General features: G+C 37.7%; 2 protein-coding genes across 2 annotated transcripts; one reads left to right on the forward strand and one right to left on the reverse strand.

Annotated features, from left to right (window-relative positions):
• The first annotated feature begins 222 nt into the window (after positions 1–222).
• hacd2 (3-hydroxyacyl-CoA dehydratase 2) lies at positions 223–6,426 on the forward strand. The gene is made up of 7 exons (XM_058623288.1): positions 223–530; positions 2,712–2,829; positions 3,097–3,115; positions 3,801–3,889; positions 4,914–5,035; positions 5,251–5,429; positions 6,066–6,426. Exons 1-7 carry the CDS (start codon positions 406–408, stop codon positions 6,146–6,148), a joined length of 735 nt encoding a protein of 244 aa, XP_058479271.1. The 5' UTR covers positions 223–405; the 3' UTR covers positions 6,149–6,426.
• Positions 6,427–10,156: 3,730 nt separating this feature from the next.
• On the reverse strand, positions 10,157–15,969 carry tnfaip6 (tumor necrosis factor, alpha-induced protein 6). Its single transcript, XM_058622445.1, has 6 exons — positions 15,791–15,969; positions 13,900–14,037; positions 12,257–12,418; positions 10,620–10,848; positions 10,496–10,536; positions 10,157–10,406 (listed from the first exon to the last, which is right to left on the reverse strand). The coding sequence occupies exons 1-6, from the start codon at positions 15,888–15,890 to the stop codon at positions 10,279–10,281; spliced, it is 798 nt and encodes a 265-aa protein (XP_058478428.1). The 5' UTR covers positions 15,891–15,969; the 3' UTR covers positions 10,157–10,278.
• Between the last annotated feature and the right edge of the window lie 6,517 nt (positions 15,970–22,486).

Consider the following 22,486-nt stretch of genomic DNA (forward strand, 5'->3'; position numbering starts at 1 on the left):
TAGTACAAGAGGCGTCCTTTAGAGGGCGTTCTCAAAGAATGTCTCTTTTCAGTCGGATTGCCAAAGATTAAAAATGTACGGCAAGATAGTTCAAGCCCTACGTGCGCTATTAAAATCGGCGACACCCGTAGATAAGACCACTTAAAATGTATTAACTTGCAAATATACATTTAAAATACGTTATTTTTTAATCAACAACATTAAAAATCCCAAACGTTATGTTTTAAACGTGACAGAAGAGTAAAAATCGCCTGGAAGCAAGCGAAGGCGGAACTGCGGAAGTCGGAACCCTCTCACCGTCAGTACGACACTTCCGTGTGTAACCTCCACTGTAAACCTGACAGCCAGCCGCCGTTGTCCCTGGGAGCAGAGAGAGCGAGCGAGCGAGCACCGAGGGTTGCAGTCATGTCGACAGCGGCTGCGGGGACCGGCAGGGCAGTGCACAGCGATGCGGCCCCGAAGAAGAAGAAGGGACCCGGGGCTCTAGCTACGGCCTACCTGGTCATTTATAACGTTGTTATGACAGCGGGGTACGTACGTAACCTGTTCCCTCGTGCTAGCGCTGCTGTGGTGATACAGTGTGTGTGTGTGTGTCTCTCGAGACAGACAAAATAATCGGAGCGATATTAATCGGTTTTAATAAACAGTGCAATATCGGGGCTCATTAATCGACTAATCTTAATGTATCCAATTATCGGTATTAGCTAGCAGTGCTGCTAGCATGCTGTGTTGTGAGATTACGTTTGAACGAGGTCGACGGTTAAATCAGATTAACACCTGATCTGATTGACGGTCGCCACAGAACCAGATTTACCGACCACAGCGCCGCCGAAACTGTCGATTAATCGACTAGAAATGTAACATTTTGACACTTGGTTTAGTAGTTTGACGACTTATCTGCGTGTTCTGAAATGTAAATATAATCTTGTTCGTTTTCAACTCTGTATATGTGGGAATTTAACCGGATTACCGGAATTGTCTTCAGTCTTTGGACAAAACGAGAGATTTGAGGAAAACTAGCCACACGTTTCAGAAAAGTTAGCACACTTTCAAGAATTTTGATGTGTGTGTGTGTGTGTGTGTGTTTTCATCCACTGTCAGTGGAGTCAATTCACAAGATTAACCAGTAGGGTGCGCTAAAGTAGAGGTAGACTGATTACTGGGTTATTGTGTGGCTGATACTGATGTTTAGAAATATATTTAAAAGAGTAAGGGCTACAAAAAGACAAACAAATAATAACCAGGAGTCTCACTTTAATCTCGGAATACTCTGGAAAAAAGTCTAAATTCTGAGATTAAATTTGGAATGAGATTAAAGCCAGAATTTTGAGAATAAAGTTGAGTATATAGTTGTTTTTCATACATATTGGTAGACCGTTTGGCCAATTCTACACCATTACGCCATTAAATTTAAGTGTATTTAACAACAAATATTATCTGTGTTTTGAGAACACGCCCACTTCACCATCTCCGTGACCTACTTACGTAGATAGAAAGTATTTATCACGGACTATGAACTGACAAATCTCTGTGTGTGTGTGTGTGTGTGTGTGTGTCTGTGTGTGTGTTTTATTGTGCCACTTTCCAAACTGTTGCACAACTGAACGCTGGCTGTTTTGTCACCGTTCAACCAGTTTGGTCACATTGTGTCCCACTCACTGTGGACGGGTCACACAGTGTGAGCTTTGTCTCTGTGTGTGTGTGTGTTACTGTATACATGCAGAAACTACACTCTTTGGCCCTTTTTAAAATCAGAACCAGTGACTTTCTTCAGTCTGTGTGAAGTGAAACTCTGCTGACCTTTGACCTCCCTGTGTCGGCAGACGAGCTAAACCTGATCGGTGTGGAAAAACATGAAATTACTTTAATCATTTAGTGCATTAACAAATTCACAATTAACAGTAATTCTTCCAACATTTGTTGACAGTAAATGTGTGTGTGTGTGTGTGTGTGTGTATATGTATATGTGTATATATATATATATATATATATACACATACATACATACATACATACATATTATCCATGAAAAAACAAGTTTACTTTTAGACTTAAATCAGAGTTTTAGATCTAACTTTATTATTTATTTATTGTCCTTTATTTAGTCTATATTTATGATTCTTATTCATTTTACCTGCTAAAACATGAGTATTTAACACGTTTATATGTATCAAATGTTCTTATCTACACACATGTGCTTGTATATATATACTGTATCTATAAGCATATTTACATGCGTGTGTATATGCAGTATTTTCCTCCACTTAAAGGGAGATTAAAATTCTGTACTTGTTCTGACTTCTTGATTTAACGTTCATAACAATAATCTAATCTCATTTAAATTGAACCTTGACTGAAATGAATACATTTACTAGTGTGTAAAATTAACAATTATTCCTCACATCTATCTTTAAAATAACCAAATTATAAACTATGTTTTAAAAAAAGTGAATGTCGAGTTGAAGATTTCATTAGTTTTTCTTACATTTTGATACTTGAAACTTTTAAAAATCCAATATCAGAGGATTTATCTTCTAAAAAAAAGCTAGATTTGTAATTTATAAAATAAAAGTATATACTTTTTGTCATGTTTTCTGTCAGTGACTGTAAAGTAAATAATCTGGGCACGAGAGAAGATTGTTAATCTGTGAGTTTGTCCTGAATGGTCATGTGACTCTTCTTCTTCTTCTTCCTGTTCCTGTCGTGTGCAGGTGGCTGGTGATCGCCGTGGGTTTGGCTCGAGCGTACGTGGCCAGAGGAAGTTACCACGGTCTGTATTACTCCATCGAGAAACCGCTCAAGTTCTTCCAGACTGGAGCTTTACTGGAGGTGAGATTAACACACGCAGAGATTAACACATCATTCATTCAATACTGAACATCTGCACACGTGTGCTTGTGTCCTAAAGTCCTCAGCTCAGTCTTTAAATAGAGGCCATTTCCTGTTTCCTCTGCACAAATCTCACGAGATTATGTATCCCACGATAATCTGGCGTGACAAGTTAAACAGCTGAATTTACTCAATTGCTTTTATCGTCTGGGATGTTGATGTAAATCATAAGAGAATTAATAATTGATCTTTTCTTGTTTTTTACAGATACTTCACTGTGCTGCCGGTGAGTCCTTTAAAACACTCACATTATTATTATTATTATTATTATGGGAATAAACGTCCTCACACACAGTTTTTAAGTTTTTATCAGATTTAATAAATAAAAGGCAACAATAATCCACGACTTAAAGGTCCAGTGTGTTTTATAAAAGGTTATAATCACACACTTGTAGGAATTGTTGTTTTTATGATGTAGATCACAAGCTGGATTGTTTAATCTGATTTTTAAATTCCTTTAATTTTACATTCACATGTAAAGTTTATTATTTAAAGAATAATAATAATAGCTAAAGTATTCATCTTTGCAAAGTTTACAACTTGTAACTTGTAAGTTTGTGTTAATACAAACTGAATTTATTTTAAGGTAATATTTACAAAAGCTTAAGAAACAGTGGTTCCCAAATACTGGGTCGGGACCCACGGATGGGTCGCGGGAAATCTGCTTTTGGGTCCCCAAACAAATGAGTTCAGATTATTCTGTGTTTGTTTTAATTAAAAAGAATAAAATGAAGTTTCCCGGCTGTAAAGTAGTCGCTCCGTTCTACGCAAATATTAAACCTTTGTAACGTGACAATAGAAGAGAAAGAAATGATTGTGAAGCTTTAAACTGCAGCTCACGTCTTTATTTGAACTCTTCAAACTAAAGAAAATGAGACGACAAATACAAACAAACGTGTCTCGTGTCTCAGGGATCGTCCCGTCGTCTGTGGTTCTGACCGGATTCCAGGTCATGTCCCGGGTTTTCCTCACCTGGGCCGTCACACACAGCGTCAGGGAGGTAAGAACGCGCTTATTTAACCACCATTATTAGTATTATAAGTATTATTTTTAAAGATTAGTATTATAATGATGTACTGTTTGCACAGATTGGATTAGATTGGAGAACGAGTTTAAACGTGTAAGTAACGTCAGACGTTTGCAGGGTTTTTAAAAACAAGTGTTGGTTTTCTGTTTGTTGTTGATGCTCTGGCATTTTTATATAGTGCGTGTGTGTGTGTGTGTGTGTGTGTGTGTGTGTGTGTGTGTGAGTGTGTGCGTGCGTGTGTGTGTGGCACGTGTTTGCTGATATGAAGCAGAATTATCAATTATTTAGCCAGTTTTCTGTTTTCCTTTGATAAAACGCGACAGTTTAATTACAACATTATACAAAATAATCTCTTAAATGAAGGATCGGCTGTGTAAGAACCAGTGACCTCTAATGGTGAGACTGCAGATTACAATAATAAATAACAAACTCCAGCACATGAGAGTTAGTCAAAGTCATGCACTCTTCACAGTGTGTTGAGCCGAGAGCCGCAGCTAACGTGATGCATTCAGTGACCCTGGTAAATTTCTTTTTTTTCTTCAGTTTTCTATCTTTTTTTAAAATGGAAAAGTTGCATTAACTAACATTTTATAATCAAACAACTAGGACTACATCAATGAATTATCAATCGCTATATCACTATTTTGATAATGAGTCATTTTCAGTGTTTCATTTCAGATTTTTAAATGTGAATATTTCTGGTTTCTTTCTTCACAACAATAGAAATTTCAGTTTTTGATATTTTACACACACACACACACACACACTATTGATCCCGTTTGCTCAGAGCAGAATCGTGGGATTAACGTCTCGACCTCCGTCTCTGTGAGTGACGTCGTGTTTGCATCAGTTTGTTTTACACTAACACGTGAGGATGACGGTGACTGCGGTGCCTTCAGTGTCTGACCTCTGACCTCTGACCTCAAACAGCATGATTCTGCAGCATGAGTCCTCGCCGCTTTGTCCTCCCTTCACTTCCTTTCACTTTCACGTGCAGGTGCAGAGCGAGGACAGCGTCCTGCTCTTCGTCGCGGCGTGGACCGTCACGGAAATCATCCGCTACTCCTTCTACACCTTCAGCCTCCTCAACCACCTGCCGTACCTCATCAAATGGGCGAGGTACGACGAGACTCCTCCCCCCTCTGTCCCTCATGAGCAGCTGGAAACACCGACGTTAACTCAAACACAAACACGTTCATTCATTCATTCATAGGTCTTAGTTGTGATGATTAAGGTTAAGTTAAGGGGTTTCGTGAATGTATTACGTCTACGATGTGTCCTCACTAAGATCGTGTGTGTGTGTGTGTGTGTGTGTGTGTGTGTGTGTGTTGCAGATACACCTTCTTCATCGTGCTGTATCCCATGGGCGTGACGGGCGAGCTGCTGACGATCTACGCGGCGCTGCCGTACGTTCAGAAGACCGGACTCTACTCCATCACTCTGCCCAACAAGTACAACTTCTCCTTCGACTACCACTCCTTCCTCATCCTCGTCATGATCTCCTACATCCCCCGTAAGTTTCAAAACATCTTCCTACGGAGGAAAGAAACCAGGAGATGTTCAAACTAAACCCTTAAACCACGGTTTTTCACAGTTTTGTGGAGGAAACCTTTTTAAACGTCAGGGTTTATTCACACTTTAAGAAGCAGAAATAAATCACAACTTGTTTTAATCATTAAACAATTAATAGTCAACTATTGTGATTATTGATTAATCAGTTTGAGTGTTTGCTTTTGTGATGTTTCGGCTTCTTAAATATGAATATTTTTGGGTTTCTTTCCTCCATAAAACAAATAAACTATTAAAACTCAACCCTTTGTGTTTGTGGACAAAAAACAAGACATTTGAGAACATCGTCATTTAAAGGGTTTGACAAACACTGATTATCAATATTTTCTGACATTTTATCGCCCAAACAAGTCATCGATTATCAGAATATTGACGATTGAGTTCATTGATCCATAATTACTGTACGTGTTTACCTTTTATTTCGTCTCCGTCTTTTTCTCCACACAAATCCGGCGTCTTATAGAACTGTGACATCATAGTTTAGAGTATTTATGAGTAGAAAAGTGCGAAAAAGCCTGAGAATGAACATTTAAAGTAGTTTGAACTCCGTGTTTTTACATTTCTCTTTGTCTGTGTCCAGTTTTCCCGCAGCTCTACTTCCACATGATCCGACAGAGGAAGAAGGTTCTGGGTCACATAGAGGACTACAGCAAAGTGGAGTGAGCCGCGGCGCGTTCACACACACACACACACACACACAAACCAAAACCACCACACGGACGACGACGTCAGCAGCAGTTTGTGACGACACTCGTCAACAAACTGCTGTTTTTTTATTTTCAGCGTTGGCTTGAAACGATGCACTGAGCCGTTGTTTTGTTTCCCTGACAAACGCGACGTCGTCGTCTTTGTTTGTTTTTGTTTGTTTTTCATTCATTTCAAGCTCAGAGTTTGACAACATTCCTGATTTACTTCAATAAACTGTTTCCATTTTGTGCTCACGTTTGTTTGTTTGTTTTTATCCGTTTTTCTTTGTTTGTTGTCGCTAACGTTCACTTTTCTGCTCCTTTTACTGGCGACGATTGTGAGTTTTTCTCCTTTTTGTTTCGTCGCTTGTTGAAGAAAGCTGTCGATCAGAGGTCTCAAACTCGTGGCTTGTGGGCCACATGTGGCCCGCTAATCGGTGAAACACGGCCCACAAAATTAAAATCATGTTATAATGAAACTGCCAGCAACAAAATTTCAAACTAAATACGTTTGTTAGCATTATTTTTTTCAGTTTGGGGAAGTTTTACTTTAGTTACTAAATTCGTAATATATTATTAAAAATGCAAAACTAATATTTTTCCTCCTAATTTATTGTGCAAATATCACCTAAAGCAAATCAGAAGTGATGAAATGGACGAGGTTTCACGTTAATACCGTTGAATATTATCAGTAGCATCTTAGCTCGAAATGCTAATCCCTTTATTAAATGTATTACATTGAACATTAAATTATGTTTTTCTTAAAAAAAAAAAAAAAAAGTTTAAATATATTTAGTTTTCTTTGTGTTTGTGACTTATTTTGCCTCATTCACATGCTTTTATTGTGAAGTGTACATCACTCTGTGTCAAAACAAATGCTTTTACTCTGAAATTCTGTGAAATATCAGATAAGGGTTGTTTTTTTCCCCCCCTCACTGGCCCTCAGGTCATTTGAGTTTAACGTTCATCTCTTTATTTATTAAAAGGTTAAGGGTTTTTAGGATTTAAGTAAAGTTGTTATTATTAAAGAGTTCAGAGTTAACTGAACTTTAAAATACTTCTTTCAGAACATGACGATGATGATTTATCGTCAGTAGCAGCAAATTCACTAAGCTTCAGTTACGTAGACGTAGCTACGTAGACAGAACCATATTGTAGCCACAATTCTGTCTTCGTCTGTTTTATGTTGTTAATTATAGACTTTTTAATGATACACGATTTTATTTTACAGACTTAAATAACGGTTTATTATTTAAAAGTGTGAGAATCTGTAAATGTTGTCGTCTCTGAGGTGAATTTGACTAATGTTTAGTGCAAATGTACCTTTAATTATATTATTTATTACCTCAAACAACAAAGTTATGTTTCGAGATGAAGTTTGAGCAAAGAAAACTGTAAAAAAACACTGGGTTAAATTTAAGTTTTTGTAAAAGTTGAGTGATTATGATGAAATTTCAGCAGAGATGTGGATTAAACTCAGCTGATTTTTGTTAGTTTATAACCATAAATCTGCTGAATCTCCGTCCTCCTGAGTGCATTTATGCGCCACTGCTGCAAATTTACGACCACTAGAGGGCAGCAGTGAACTAAAGAGCAAAGATCAGCTTTGGTGAGAAATAAGTGTCCTCAAAGTTCAGCAAGTTTGAAAAAAGTTAGAAAAACTAGACATAAAATTTTAAACTGGAGCTCAAATTAGTTCTCAAAAGTCACTTTAAGAACCGCGATAAAATAAAGGGTAAACAAACAAATAATTCTTTACGTCAATTTACTTTAAAAAAGTAAATTCTTTCTTTTTTTTAAGACAGATTTCTGGGATTAAAGTCAAAATAAAGTCATAATTCTGAGTTTAAAAATCAGAATTTTCTGACAAATTTGAATATAAATTGGAAATATTGACTAATTTGGATAAACTGACGTAAACTGTCTCTCTTATTAAACTGTGTCTTTTTGCTCAATAATCTTGTTTAACAGTCATAATCCTGAAACTCTCTTAATCTCTTTCATTCTGTAGCAAACACCAACATTGTTGTTGACGACTGTTGTCGAGCATGACTCTGGACTCTTGTTCATGAAAATGCAGCTCGTTGTAAAACTGCATGACAGTTGAAATCATGAATGCCTGGAAAAATAGTGATGATGACGACGACGACGACGATGAAGTGTTTTAAAAGACAAAATACAAAAGCATGGCTTATGTTACTCCACAAACGGCTCAGCTAAATAAAGTTTTGATACAAATGTTTTGCATGAGGCAGCAGACTTTTGTACAGGTGTGAACGATGACGATATATATTTACAATAAACCTGTGACGTGGGATTCATTATTTTTATTACATATTTTTGGCGATATTTACATTTAGATCCACCTGCTGCTTAGCTGTTACCATCTTCAATGGTGGGTCCCATGTTGAATTTAAATTGCCACAAGATCTGTAATCTGGATTAGATCTGGATGATACTTGGTATTTTGGTAGATTGTCTGATCCTGCATACATGTACCACATTTCGTTAAAATACAATAAGTTTTGACAGAGATATTTAAGTTTGCTTTAGAGTTTTGCCCATTGAAAAAGAATGGGATTTCTTGAAAGTTTGATGATGTTTTGTGACGTCATCAGTGGGCGGATTCTTACCAAAATTGAATGGCAACATACTTGGGTGATGAACTATCCATCACAAAAAATTCACATTGATCCGTGAAAAAACTGTAGACAGGAAGTTGCTAACAGAAGGAAAAACTTACAGTGGTTTTGTCTCCACTTAAAAAGCAGCTGTTTCAATCCATTCAAATTCTTTCCAGCCTCATAGCAAACCAGGAATTCATAAACATGGTTTGAAAACAGCGTCCTTCGACCTTTTGTCCACCCAATCATTTTAATATTTAATCTGTGAATTGGAGAAATAAACGTTACTAAATTTTAAGAAATTCCCTCAAAAAATGTGATTTCTAAAAAGGCAGAGCAACCTTGGCTTTTGACCGCCAAATTCTCATCAGGTCGTCTTTGATTCCAAGTGAACGTTTGTGCAATTCAATGTCCAATTACATGTGGTCTCAATTAACTACAGTCACAAAAGCATGAGGTCACCATGACCTTGACCTATAATGACTCAAATTTGTAATAATCTCACTTCATCCTTAAAATCTTCCAAATCAAAGTTGGTTCAAAATTTTAAACTCGCCAATATGTTGTCTGCGTATGTGTAAGTATGATGAAAAATTAGGAAAAGAATCTTGGAAATCTCAAATTCATGACAAAAGATTCTGCATCGAAAACAAAAACACACCAGTGTTAATTTTACTGATTATTGTTAAGTTTCCATAGAAACTAAACAGGAATAACAAAAGCAAAAAAGACTTAGTCGTTTGGTTTTGGTAGAAGGAGTAGAACTGTCCACTGATTCTACCAAAAATAATGGACAAACAGTGATGTCCATCATGGACAGTGATGTCCTCAAAACCAAACAATTGAAAGAAAGAGTCACTAATAAACGACTAAAAGAAGAAAAACAGAAAGTAAAGCAGAGAAACTTTCACCTACCTTTAAAACCTCAGGTTCCGCTGATGGACCTCAGACCTCAGCTGTGGGAAAAGAACTCATGTGCAACCAATGTCTCCTGATCATCAAGAAAACCTGTGACCTTCAGTCTCGATTTAAGGTCTCGTCCACACTTTAGTGGGAAATTGTTAAAATTTTAGGTTTTTCCTCGTCTGTTTTTAAAAAAATAATCCTGCCCACACATGCTAAGATCACAAAAATAACTTTATCCAAACTCTAAAAGTCTTTTTTGTCTGGAGGACAAGGAGACGGAGAGCTTACTGCCCCCTAGTGGACGGAGGATTAAATACCACACAAAATCACTTTCAATATTCAAGATTTCCATATCCATAAAAAAAAAAGTCTGCTACCATTTCACAAAATGTACGTTTTCTGAGACCAAAACAGAAAATAAATAATCTGTGATTAAAAAAATACATTAAGACCAATTGAAAATTGACTCGACGTGGGAAAATTTAATGTAAATAATCCAAAGTTATTTTGTTAACAAGACGACTGTCAAACGACTCATTTATTACAGATTACAAACATTATAAATACAGTAACGTGATCACGGCTCAAAGTGGTGGGTGTGGTTGTGTGGCTGCAATAACGTTGCATTAAAGGCCGTGTATTGTAGCTGAAAACCTCCGGACGTGACTGAAGCATCGGTGAGGAACTTCAGCGTCATCACGTTTCCTGGAAAACACGGAAAAAAAACACACACCCGTCAGCGTCGTCATGACGACTAAAAACATTTAAATAATTCTGTATGTCGATGATCTCACCTGTGCTGATTATGTCTTCAGGTAAATAATCCCCACAGAATCTGTGAAGAAAACAGATTCAGATTAAATTTAGATTTTTGTGTGTTTTTTTTGACTGATTTCTATCAAATTCTATCGTCGTCACCTGCCAACGAAGCCCGAGACGTCGTCGTAGCTGTCGTAAACCTCCAGGTAATCGGCAAGACACGACATGTCGTCCTCCACGTCAAACTCCAGGAAGCGCAGGTGGACTCTCTGACCGAGGCGGGCGCGGATGTGCCAGTAACAGATCTGCTCGTTCTGGTATTCTTCAGGGAAACCGGGAGTCTGGATGATCTTCTGCTGCTCCGTCAGAACTCCACCACACTCCTTCGCTGCGAGACACACGAGCAAAGTCATGGACACTTAGTGTCTTTTATTATTAAAGGTCTTGGTGTAACAGACACACACACACACACACACACACACAGAGTGTAAATATAAGTTAAAAAATACGACCATTGTTCATGTTCTTTTCAAGAGAAAAGTAGAAGCTCATTTTCTCATTGACTTCATTAAATCTGCTTCATGTTTACTTTATTTACTCATGAAGGTTTGTATAAAGTCATAGAAAACATAAATATGTCACTGATGTACTGTACATTTTATAAACATAAAACACATGACACGCCCTGTCTATATGTCTATATGTATATATGAATATGAAAACCACACATTTCATATTAGAGCAGTAATAAAGTGAAAGAACCCCCTGCTGTGTTTTCCTTCCTGTGGTGAAACTGCTCATGAGAAACGTTTGTGTGTTTGTGTGTTTGTGTGTGAGCATGTGAGCGCTGAATCATTCCAATCAAAAACACATGGAGAGTTCACTGACAATGACATCAAACGCTTTGCCAGCAGAATATTATCATTATTGTTATTATCATTTACGTCGTAAAGTAACAGTATGTCACAAAACAATGACACGAAAACCACTGTAAATACATTTAAAACATGTGACGTCACATTATTATTATTAATAAACAAAAAGTGACACAAAGTGACCTTGAATATTTGGTTGATAGTCATTTTATTTTGTGGAACACTAAAGTTTACCTGATGCTGAACAAAAGCAGCGTAAAGAAGCTCCTCATAGAAAATTTATTTCCTAATTAGAATTAATCTACACTTCAGTGAGTTAGTGCACAGAATTGTGAGATTATAATTTGAATGCCTTTTTCTCATGCATTCATCTCATGAGAGAATAATGAACATGTAAACAAAGACCTGGTACTAAAATAGAGAAGACAACATCCCAAAGTTCTCTGAAAATCGCTTTCTTGTCCCAGAACAAATTCAATTTAATCATTATTCAATCAAACTGGAAATGAAGTCAAATGAAAACCATGTGAATTTGATTTTATTTCATTCAGTAAATGTGTGGTTATCACTCTACGCTGATGACGCTGTGATGATTTGGTTTAATGCCCAAAAATGACGTCACTACCAGATAAAAGGCCTGTGCCTCACTCACTCACTCACTCATTCACTCACTCACTCACTCATTCCACCAACATCTTATCCACACCTATTTCCTGCCTCAGGTTTCTTCTTAGTCTGATTGAGATAATTCACAGCGTGAGACTGAGACAGAAAAGAAAAACGTGTCCTGGTTTTCACTGAACTCCTGAGTCTGTGGAGCTTCAAGAAGATAAGTCTGAACCTGAGGACCTCCTCCTCCTCCTCGTCCTCCTCCCTCCTCCTCCCTCCCCTTCTCCTCTGTGTTCATAAACCTCGACTCACTGTGTGGATTGTAGCAGTACACGTCCCATCGCTCGTTCTTGTTCAGTCTGTATCCGTAGTCCACGATGCCGATCTTCCCGAAGCCACAGTTGGCTCCGGGCTTGACGATGGGGTAACCGACGCGACCTTTGTCGAACCATCCGGCCGAACACACGTGGAAACCTGAACATGAAAGACAGGAAAACATCTGTTTCACTCAAGGACACAATTTACTTTTTTTTCTTTTTAAACAAAAACAGATCTGGACATTGTCCACTGACACAAATCCAGATGTGAGAACCTGAAAGTCTCAACCACCAAACATAGAAACTTCTACACTTAAAGGACAAGTGTGAAGGGTTTGGTGACATCTACTGGTGAACTTGCATATTGCAACCAAATGAATTGTTTTTGCTTCACTTTACTCCCCAATGAAGTGTAACTGAGAAACTACGGTGGCCTTCGTGGAGCATAAAAACACACAAACCCCTCAACAGTTTTGGACTACTGTACATGTGTAATTTTAAAGATTGTATTCAATACATTTGGACGGATTCTTCCTAAAATCTGCACAAAGAACCTTTAAAACTACATCTGTGGATGTGGAAAAGCTAGCAATAGCATGCTAAATGTCGTTCTTCTATGGTTCTTCTTTCTCTGCCCTGTTTTTGTGCCTTGCTAACTCAAGCTAACTCCTCACTGTTGCCTCTTAGCTTCAGTGACGTACGTCACGTGTGTTTATTCCAGGTGTCTATGACTATATTTCATGCTAACAGTGTTGGTGGTGAGCTAGCTTCAGATCTGGGAGGTGGAGCAGTTTATTGAGGGTTTCGCACGTCACGTCATCAATCTGGAAGGCGGCCATTTTGGACGGGACTGAATTTACAGTATACAACACGACCAAAGTTAACCAAAGTCGCTGACAGCGGTCAATTATTGTCGCGTTTTTGTCTGCACTAATCGTTTGGACTGAGAAAAGCATTTGTCGTTCTACAGATTGTTAAAAGTTCTGTCCAATCAGAGAGAAGAATGCTTAACTGAACCAGGATCTTGACAACGTTTGAGTTTTTGTTGTTGGCTGAGTTGTGTTATCCGACTTAACTGTGCTTTAATTTTCCCCTGAAAATGACGACGAGACAGAAAAACTCTTTTTTGGCATCGCGACATCGATTATTTAAGTCTTTCTGTCAAATCTTAGGCCTCTGAAGAATAAAATAAAAGTAAGATAAAAGCGTCGACTGTCATGTGTTGTCTTTTAATCTCAGTTTACTGTTGTTGTTTCAGGGCTTTGGTGTCGAGTTCCAGACTGATCCAGATCAGCCTCAGACCTCCTGGGTGCAGAGCGAGCACAGAGGAAACTCAGCTGTGAGAGACAGAAAATCGCAAACTCATGCCTGGACTCAGTCTGCGCTGCGTGGGAACAGCAGTGATTTCTTTTTTAAAGGTGTTAACAGTTGCTGTCCTGAGACCAGACCTCAGACCACAGACTCGTCTCAGTTATTCCCGTCCTGACCTTTGCACTGTGAACTTGTTACGCTCGTTGTTGCTGTTGTGTTAAAAGCATTCCACAGAGCCGCGTGTTTCCGTTCCGTCCTTCACGGGAAAAAGGAAAGATAAACACGGACAAACACACTGATGATGTGCGTCTGCCGTCGCACTCAGACCTATTTTGCGAGCGGCCTCCAGTTGTTCGTACGTGGCCAGCGTTCCCCCCTCGTACTTGCACACGGCCTTGGCCTCTTTCAAAGTCAGCTGGTATCGTCCTTTACGGGATTCCCGGTGGTAAACTCCAGCTGCTTGTTCTGTCACAGCAGAGAAAACAAAGAATAAATGTACATCTATACATATACATATACATATATATATATATATATATATATATATACATATATATATATATATATATAGCCTTGGTATTAGGCCTTGGGGTGCCCCAATACTGTCACTCGATATTTAGTCATTTATTTTATGCATTTGCTGAGTTTAGTTCCGACTTTGCCTTTATTATTTATTCATGTCGCACTTTTTTGAGTGACAAATATAAGGCATTCGGACATTTTTGTCCAATGAAATTAAAAAGACTCATGGTTATTTATTTGTGACTGCAATTACATGGATTTTTTTGCAGACTCAGATTACAGATTACAGAGTACACACAAAGTTAAAGCAAAGATGTGAGGAAAAAATTATACAAAATGCTACAATATCCGAACTTGACATTCAGGACACAAATTGGTGTAGACATAGACATTTTTGTCGCCACAGCAGATTTTGCCGGATGTCCTTCCTGACGCAACCCGCTGAGGTCAATTTAGAGTCCAATCAACATCGTATAATGGGGATTGTGTCCCTCACTTGAGGGGAACGCAGCCCTTAAACCTGGCAGGGACTCAAACTAGCAACCTTCAGGGCACAAGCAAAGTTTCCTGTCCATTTGTCCCACGTGTTAATGCAAGTAAGTAGTTTATTACAAATAAAACAATGTGGAAAATAGGATTAGTTTTCAGTGTGAACGCATGCTAATTCATTTGCTAACGTATGAACATCGTGTTTGTATCGTCTGTTAAATATGATCATTCATTCATTCATTCATTCATTTATTCACAACATGCAACTAAACCATGCAACGTACCAGTTCACCATTCAAGTAAAAGTAAAACATCAATTGTAAAAAAAAGAAATGGACAATCTTCCTCACCCCCTGGTGGTGGGATGCAGTATAAGTAATAAACCCCGCCTCCTCCATGCTAAACAAATGAGACAAAAGCCAAACTAAAAAGTCAAAGGACAACAAATCCTGCCTTAAACGGTACTTTATACTTTTATAAAAGTACTTTTTACTTTTTCCCTGCTTGGTTAATTTGGACCCTGATGTTAATCTAACGTTAATCTGTCCCAGCAACAGTAAACCAACCAGAGTTAATTAAACCAGTGTAAACAGTAAATGAGGCTCATAAAAACACACACACACACACACACACACTGAGCTTCAGTGAGAACATGACCATGTTTGAAGAAACAGAAGCTTTCAGATGATCGATGATGTCATTGTTGCTTCACAGTTCACTTATTTTACTTCAACACTGTTTATATGCTGCACATTTCAACTTATGTGTTTGACACAGAGGTAAATATTTGATTGGATATAATCCTTATTGTTTATTTTAGTGTATTATACCTCAGTTAATATCTTAGTAAAGATTGTGTATCTCCAGTTTTGAGTTCTTGGTCACAGATTTTCTTCTCTGTCATTTCAGTGTAATTAGTGACATAATTCAGCTTTAGCCAAATCTAATTTAGAGAAAACAAATGAGTTCAATATAATTATGACAATAGATTTAACAATGAAAACACAAAGCAAACAAAACTTAAGAACAACAGAGTATTTTAACTCTTTGACGACAGTTTCACTGATTCTTTTTAAGTTGGATCAACGTTTTATTAACAGTGAAACATCTTTAATTGTCAGACACGCTTCATTCTCACAGTTTCAGGTAATTTCCAGTAATTATCTGAGGTCCAAGTGAAGACAAAGAGAATCTCACGGTGACTTACCGAGCCATATCGAATTATGAAATATTCCATTAGCGTAGCCCCAAGCCTGCGCCTCCTTCAGCAGGAGCCCGAGTGTCCAGAGGAGAGAGAGGAGGTGCATCCTGCAGCTTCTCACAGCAGCTGTTTCTCTCCAGATGTTTCCACAGGAGCCGACTCCTCTGCTGCAGCCGAGTGTGCTGCCTTTAAATACCCCCCCCACACACACACACACACACACACACACACACACACACTCACACAGAGGGGGAGGTGACTGACTGAACACTGTTACTCACAGAGAGAGTGAGTGTTCACTCATTCACTACAACTTTGTACAGTAACTCTATAAACACGTCATTCACTTTAAATACTGAAGTTAAAGCAGGACTACGCAGGATTTATCTTCAGCGTCATTGTGATGGAGGGGGAGGGGGGCAGACTGGGGGCTGTCTCTACTGCCCCCTACTGTCTGTTATGCTGTGTTCGCGTCAAATTAAACAGAAGTAACGTAGCATTTATTCTCACCTTCAACCAAAGCGTGGAACCTCAAGAGTCAGGCACCATTTGTGCGACAGGCGAGATTTTGGACTTTGTTTGTAAACGACCCAGAAAACACAAAACGCTCCCTGATCAGGTTCCAGCTGTAAGATCAAAGCAATGAGAGCGTTATTGAAAAACACACAAACAACCCGTTAGAACAAAAACAAACAAAAAGTTCTGCTTTAAAACGACATCTTGCACATTAAAACGTGGTTCGTTTACGGGATGTGAAGAAAAAAAACATTTGTGTTAGAGCGACACCGATGTGACGTAAACACTGAAGCTGTGGGAGACACCTAACATCTGGAAACACCTCCCTGTGACACACACACACACACACACACACACACACACACACACACAGCTGAGTAACTCTGCTGAAATTCTACTGAAATTCTACTAAATGGATGTGTGTGTGTGTGTGTGTGAGGCACAAACTATTAAAATTTTAAATGTTTCTTCACTGTTTTCCATTGTTCTTTTGTTTAATTTTTGCTATTAAACGTGTGCGTGGCTCTCAAAAGTTTTTGCTAAATTTTTCGGTAAAATTACAAAGTCGTGCTTTAAATTTAACAAACGTGGGGGCAGTAATCTGTGGGATTATATTCTCGAACGTTTCATTTTGTCCACAAGCCACAATTATTCCGTTTTAATCATTTCTTTGTCAAACGGAGCTAAAAAACCAGAACACTAACTTATGCTAGCTTTTATCTAGCATTTCTCACGTTAACTGAAACTAGCCTTTTTGTTAGCATTTATCACACTAACTTATGCTAGCTTTTATCTAGCATTTCTCACGTTAACTGAAACTAGCCTTTTTGTTAGCATTTATCACACTGACTTATTCTAGCTTTTATCTAGCATTTCTCACGTTAACTGAAACTAGCCTTTTTGTTAGCATTTATCACACTAACTTATGCTAGCTTTTATCTAGCATTTCTCACGTTAACTGAAACTAGCCTTTTTGTTAGCATTTATCAACTGACTTATTCTAGCTTTTATCTAGCATTTCTCACATGAACTGGAACTAGCCCTTTTGTTAGCATTTCTCACACTAACTTATTCTAGCTTTTATGTAGCATTTCTCACATGAACTGAAACTAGTCTTTTTGTTAGCATTTCTCACACTAACTTATTCTAGCTTTTATCTAGCATTTCTCACATGAACTAAAACTAGCCTTTTTGTTAGCATGTATCACACTAACTTATGCTAGCTTTTATGTAGCATTTCTCATTTTAACTCATACTAGCTTTTTTGCAAAAAATTTCCACACTTACTGATGCTAGCTTTTAGCAAGAATTCTTCAAACTAACTGATCCTAACCTTTTTTGCTATTTTTTTGCTAGTATATATATATATATATATATATACCGTATGTATACATATATATATGTATACACAAGTATATGTAGCTTCAAAGAACCGGAAATGCTGATCTCACAGTGGAAGATGATTAACTCTTTATTGTAATTATAGGTAAAAACCCCAATTTGTGATTCATGTTTTAAAACAACAGATGTTCTCAAAATCATGGGTTAATGTGAGAGGGCGCACGCACACACACACACACACACACACACACACAGAATTGGATCCAGATTTGGGAGGAAATGACTTGGAGTGTGTTAAAGTTCCCGGAGCCTCTCTCCTGTACAAACCCCCACATGGAAAGTGCATCTGAAACACAGCGATTGTGACATTATTACACTGTTACATTACAACTGTGTGTTCATCATGGTTTCCATGTGGAACCACAGTGACACAGCTCAGACTGAGTCGTGATGAAGCAACAACAAACGTCATATAAAGAATTATTAAATCCGCTGACATGGGGCTTGTAAATGATGACACAGCTCAAACAGGACCACAGACATGAGTTAAACTAACCACTGACATGAAATCTAATGTATTCATTTATTTACTTCAGCGTCACCAGTGGAAGTGATTTCCACTAAAACATGATTTAAGGTGACAGTTCAGGTTTTCTGTGCCCAGAATCTCACGCTAACGTGCTCTGACGGCTGCCAGCAGCGGGGAAGCAATGAAAAACAGATTTTAGACACTTAACAAAAGACTCACCTCGTTAAATCTATGTCAGCTAAAGTCTACAATATCTCAGGGAAACCTTTCCTGGTTTATCTCAGTGTTAGATTCAGCTGGAAACTCAAGTTTGAGCCACTTTGTAAAACCAGCACCAAACTCCATAGAGAAAATCAACAATTTTACATCACAGGGACAAAGAAGTTGTTGATCCACTGCTGCCTCCATCTGTACATTTAAAAGTGTTATTTTGTGAATTCGGCTTTTAAAATTCTTTGCTCAGATTTAACTCAGTGACACAAAGTGACCACACGAGGCAGCAGTAGACCAGCAGCTCCTGTGTCCGCACAAGCTAAAAGCCCTGATTTTCTCTATGGGGTTTGGTGTGGGAGAGTGAGTGGTTTACAAACTTCAGTTTCCTGTTGGAAAAGTCTGTGTAATAGTGAGATAAAGACGTGAACATGTTCTTAAGATATCGCAGACTTAAACTGACGTCGATTTTTATTGTCTTTTGTTTAGTCACGACACAGTCAGTGGTGACTATTACAACCACACTACAAAGAAACCCGCAGACTGTCCCTTTAAAAGAGCAGCTCTAAAACACAGACCATGAAAATGAAGCAATAATCTGTGTCATGAACTGTGAGACACAGATGATAAAGGGTTTGGTGTGGGAGAGTGAGTGCTTTACAAACTTCATTTTACTGCTGGAAAAGTCTGTCTAACGATGAAATAACATGACAAACTTATATCCTTAAGATATCGTAGACTTTATAATTAACTTTAACAATTCCTCTCATTTACAACAGAGACAAATATATGGAGTTTTTAACAGAGAGTAAATGTTAGGAGCAGAATTATCTATGAAACTCCAGGAAAAGGTCGAAACTGCACCAAAGTGATCATAGAAACCAGTGGATTTGAGATATTCTCTGCATGTGGAGGCTGCACTGAGTTAATGACACACATGAGGTTTGTGTTCGGCTGAAAAACAAAGTTACCCACTGCTGCTGCTGATAATGATAATAATGATATCATTGTCTTGTGCAGTTGTAAAGTGGTTTAAAATCAATATAAATAATTTATATCAGCAACGGAACAAATGACTCAGTGTTTTCATTGGAAGCAGCACTCTCCCTCTCTCTGTGTGTGTATATATATATATATATATGTATACATATATATGTATATACATATACACAGAGACAAACAAACTAAATGTATTTAAGTATAAATCACTCTGGGTAACTTGTCAACACTATGTCTCAAACTAATCATTAATCACACTAACTACCTAAAACTTACTCAAAACTACCAAATAAACACAGTTTTCACTGAATGTGAAAGATGACAGGGTGTGTGTGTGTGTGTGTGTGTGTGTGTGTGTGTGCGTGTGTGTGTGTGTGTGTGCGTGCAGGAAGTCAGAACAAACAGACCATAAGAATTATAAAAAACAAAAAACAGCAGAGAAACAAAGAGACTATTATTCCTTACATCTCTCTCTCTCCACTCGTCCTCTCTCCATCTGGTATTGGACACACACACACACACACACACACACACACACACAAACACAGAGGACATTACATTGACTTACATTCATTTCCTGAAGACTTACACCTTAACTAGTACTTGACTTAAATTAACAAATTAACAAAGTCTTATCACTAACTTTAACCATAACTAGTTCTTCTTATATTATTATTATTATTATTATCAATAGTAATAATAATAGAAATAGAAAGAAAGCGAGGCTCTGCCTCATTAGGACCAGGTTTTGGTCTCCATGAGGACTACTGGTTCTGACAAGGTCAGCGTTGTCATGTTTATCATAACACACACCGACATAAACACTCACTCAGTGAAAGAGTGTACTCTTAAAAATGTGATGAATGAGTTAAACATGTGTTTGTTTCATAAAAGATGTTTTTTAATGTGCTGGCGCCCCCTGGTGTTCATACCTTACACCTACAATCCACAGTGTGCTTGTGTGTGTGTGTTTATAGACAGATGTTCACTTCACTTACACCAAGCCGTCACATTATTAGGAACACCTGTTAAACCTGACATGGTCATAATTTAATCAAACCTTCTTTGACTTCACATTTTCTTTCTCAGAGAGTTTGAGTGACTTCACATCTGCACTGACACCTGTTTAACCACTAGGTGGCAGCAGCAGCAGCAGCAGCAGCAGCAGCACATACAGAGGAGCAGTCTGACTTTCAGAGATTCACATCACAAACAACATGACTGGAAATTAAATTAAATCTAATTTTCCACTAAACAGTCAGATTTTCAGATTGTTTTTATTTCTTTCAGTTTTCTTTGTTTATATCATTTTCTGGATTTTACTCTCAGTAAAACTTGTATAATTAAGGATAACTTAACACTTAAACTGATTTAACTACTGACCTGAGAGTTTTCAAAAGTTTTTAACATTTTCTAATTATATTGATACTTAATTGTAAGTATGCTTATTTACAATTGCTTAATTTTTGTAAGCTTTTCCACACCAACTGATATTAGCTTTGAGCTAACTTTTCTCACACTCTGATAATATCTTTTTGCTAGTTTTCTCACGCTTATTGATATTAGCTTTGAGCTAACTTTTCTCACACTCACTGATAATATCTTTTTGCTAGTTTTCTCACGCTTATTGATATTAGCTTTGAGCTAACTTTTCTCACACTCACTGATAATATGTTTTTGCTAGTTTTCTCACACTTATTGATATTAGCTTTGAGCTAGCTTTTCTCACACTCACTGATAATATGTTTTTGCTAGTTTTCTCACGCTTATTGATATTAGCTTTGAGCTAACTTTTCTCACACTCTAATAGCTTTTTGCTAGTTTTCTCACGCTTATTGATATTAGCTTTGAGCTAACTTTTCTCACACTCACTGATAATATCTTTTTGCTAGTTTTCTCACGCTTATTGATATTAGCTTTGAGCTAAATTTTCTCACACTCACTGATAATATCTTTTTGCTAGTTTTCTCACGCTTATTGATATTAGCTTTGAGCTAAATTTTCTCACACTCACTGATAATATGTTTTTGCTAGTTTTCTCATGCTTATTGATATTAGCTTTGAGCTAACTTTTCTCACACTCACTGATAATATCTTTTTGCTAGTTTTCTCACACTTATTGATATTAGCTTTGAACTAACTTTTCTCACACTCTGATAATAGCTTTTTGTTAGCTTTTACATTCATTGACACTAATTCTAATGAACAAATGTTCATTAGACCACAACATTTAGCTTTTCCTCATCAGAGCCTCTCGTTGCTGCTACACAGACTCATTTAAAGTGAAGGTGTTCAGATTGTTTACATTAATTCCAAAGTTTCTGACTGGATAAAGTGAATCTGATTGCTAATTTATTTTCAGTTCCTCTATGTGGTGTCGCAGTCAGTATGAAAACAACAACAGCAGTGCCAGAAAATGCTGTGTTGAGGAAACAAAAGTGGCAGTATTTTAAAGGGAAACAGAGAAAAGGCCAAATTAAAGAAGTGAATGTTGTAAATAAGTAGGAACTTTACTAGGAAAGCCGACAAAAAACAGAAGAGAAAGTACGATCTCACGCAGCAGAGTCAGCCATTCTCTACAACTATAATCAATTTCCCATTATTCTCTGGTGCTGAGCATCAGGTCAGTCAGCAGCAGCTAAACAGAAAATTGATCGAGCTAATAGGAGAGAGACCTCTGCTTTGTCCTGATCAATATTTTAAAGGTTTGTTTTTGTCCTGTTTCCAACTCTTTCAGTCAGCATTCACTGTCTCTGTCAGCCAGTATTTTAAGAGGAATTTCAGAATATTTCACCCTGGACTGGTGGTGGTGAATTGATGAAAAAAAGCACCTTTAGTCGGTTATCTACATCTAGTGGGGTAAATTCAAATTTCAGCCATTCAACAAAAGGCTAACCCAATAAAATATCTACCTGCTGAAGTCTAGGACATGTTTAAACCATGTTTGCACCTTTTGTTGTGCTGTAAGACAGACTTTTCTGCCTAGAAATGTAACTTTATAAACCACTCACTCTCCCACACCAAAGCCCATAGTGAAAATCAGTGATTTTAGCTGGCAGTGACACAGGAGCTGCTGGTCTATTGCTGCCTCGTGTGGTCACTTTGTG

Source organism: Solea solea, chromosome 2, assembly GCF_958295425.1.
Source record: "Solea solea chromosome 2, fSolSol10.1, whole genome shotgun sequence".
NCBI lineage: Eukaryota > Metazoa > Chordata > Actinopteri > Pleuronectiformes > Soleidae > Solea > Solea solea.

Bases quoted from the DNA above. Each gene is read 5' to 3' on its own strand.
- hacd2 (XM_058623288.1), top strand. From the start codon at position 406: ATGTCGACAGCGGCTGCGGGGACCGGCAGGGCAGTGCACAGCGATGCG. The intron at 531-2,711 runs GTACGTACGTAA...TGTCGTGTGCAG, and splicing joins AACGTTGTTATGACAGCGGG to GTGGCTGGTGATCGCCGTGG. The intron at 3,890-4,913 runs GTAAGAACGCGC...TTTCACGTGCAG, and splicing joins TCACACACAGCGTCAGGGAG to GTGCAGAGCGAGGACAGCGT.
- tnfaip6 (XM_058622445.1), bottom strand. From the start codon at position 15,890: ATGCACCTCCTCTCTCTCCTCTGGACACTCGGGCTCCTGCTGAAGGAG. The intron at 14,038-15,790 runs GTAAGTCACCGT...CTGCTGTGACAG, and splicing joins TCATAATTCGATATGGCTCG to AACAAGCAGCTGGAGTTTAC. The intron at 12,419-13,899 runs GTCTGAGTGCGA...TTTCATGTTCAG, and splicing joins GGAGGCCGCTCGCAAAATAG to GTTTCCACGTGTGTTCGGCC.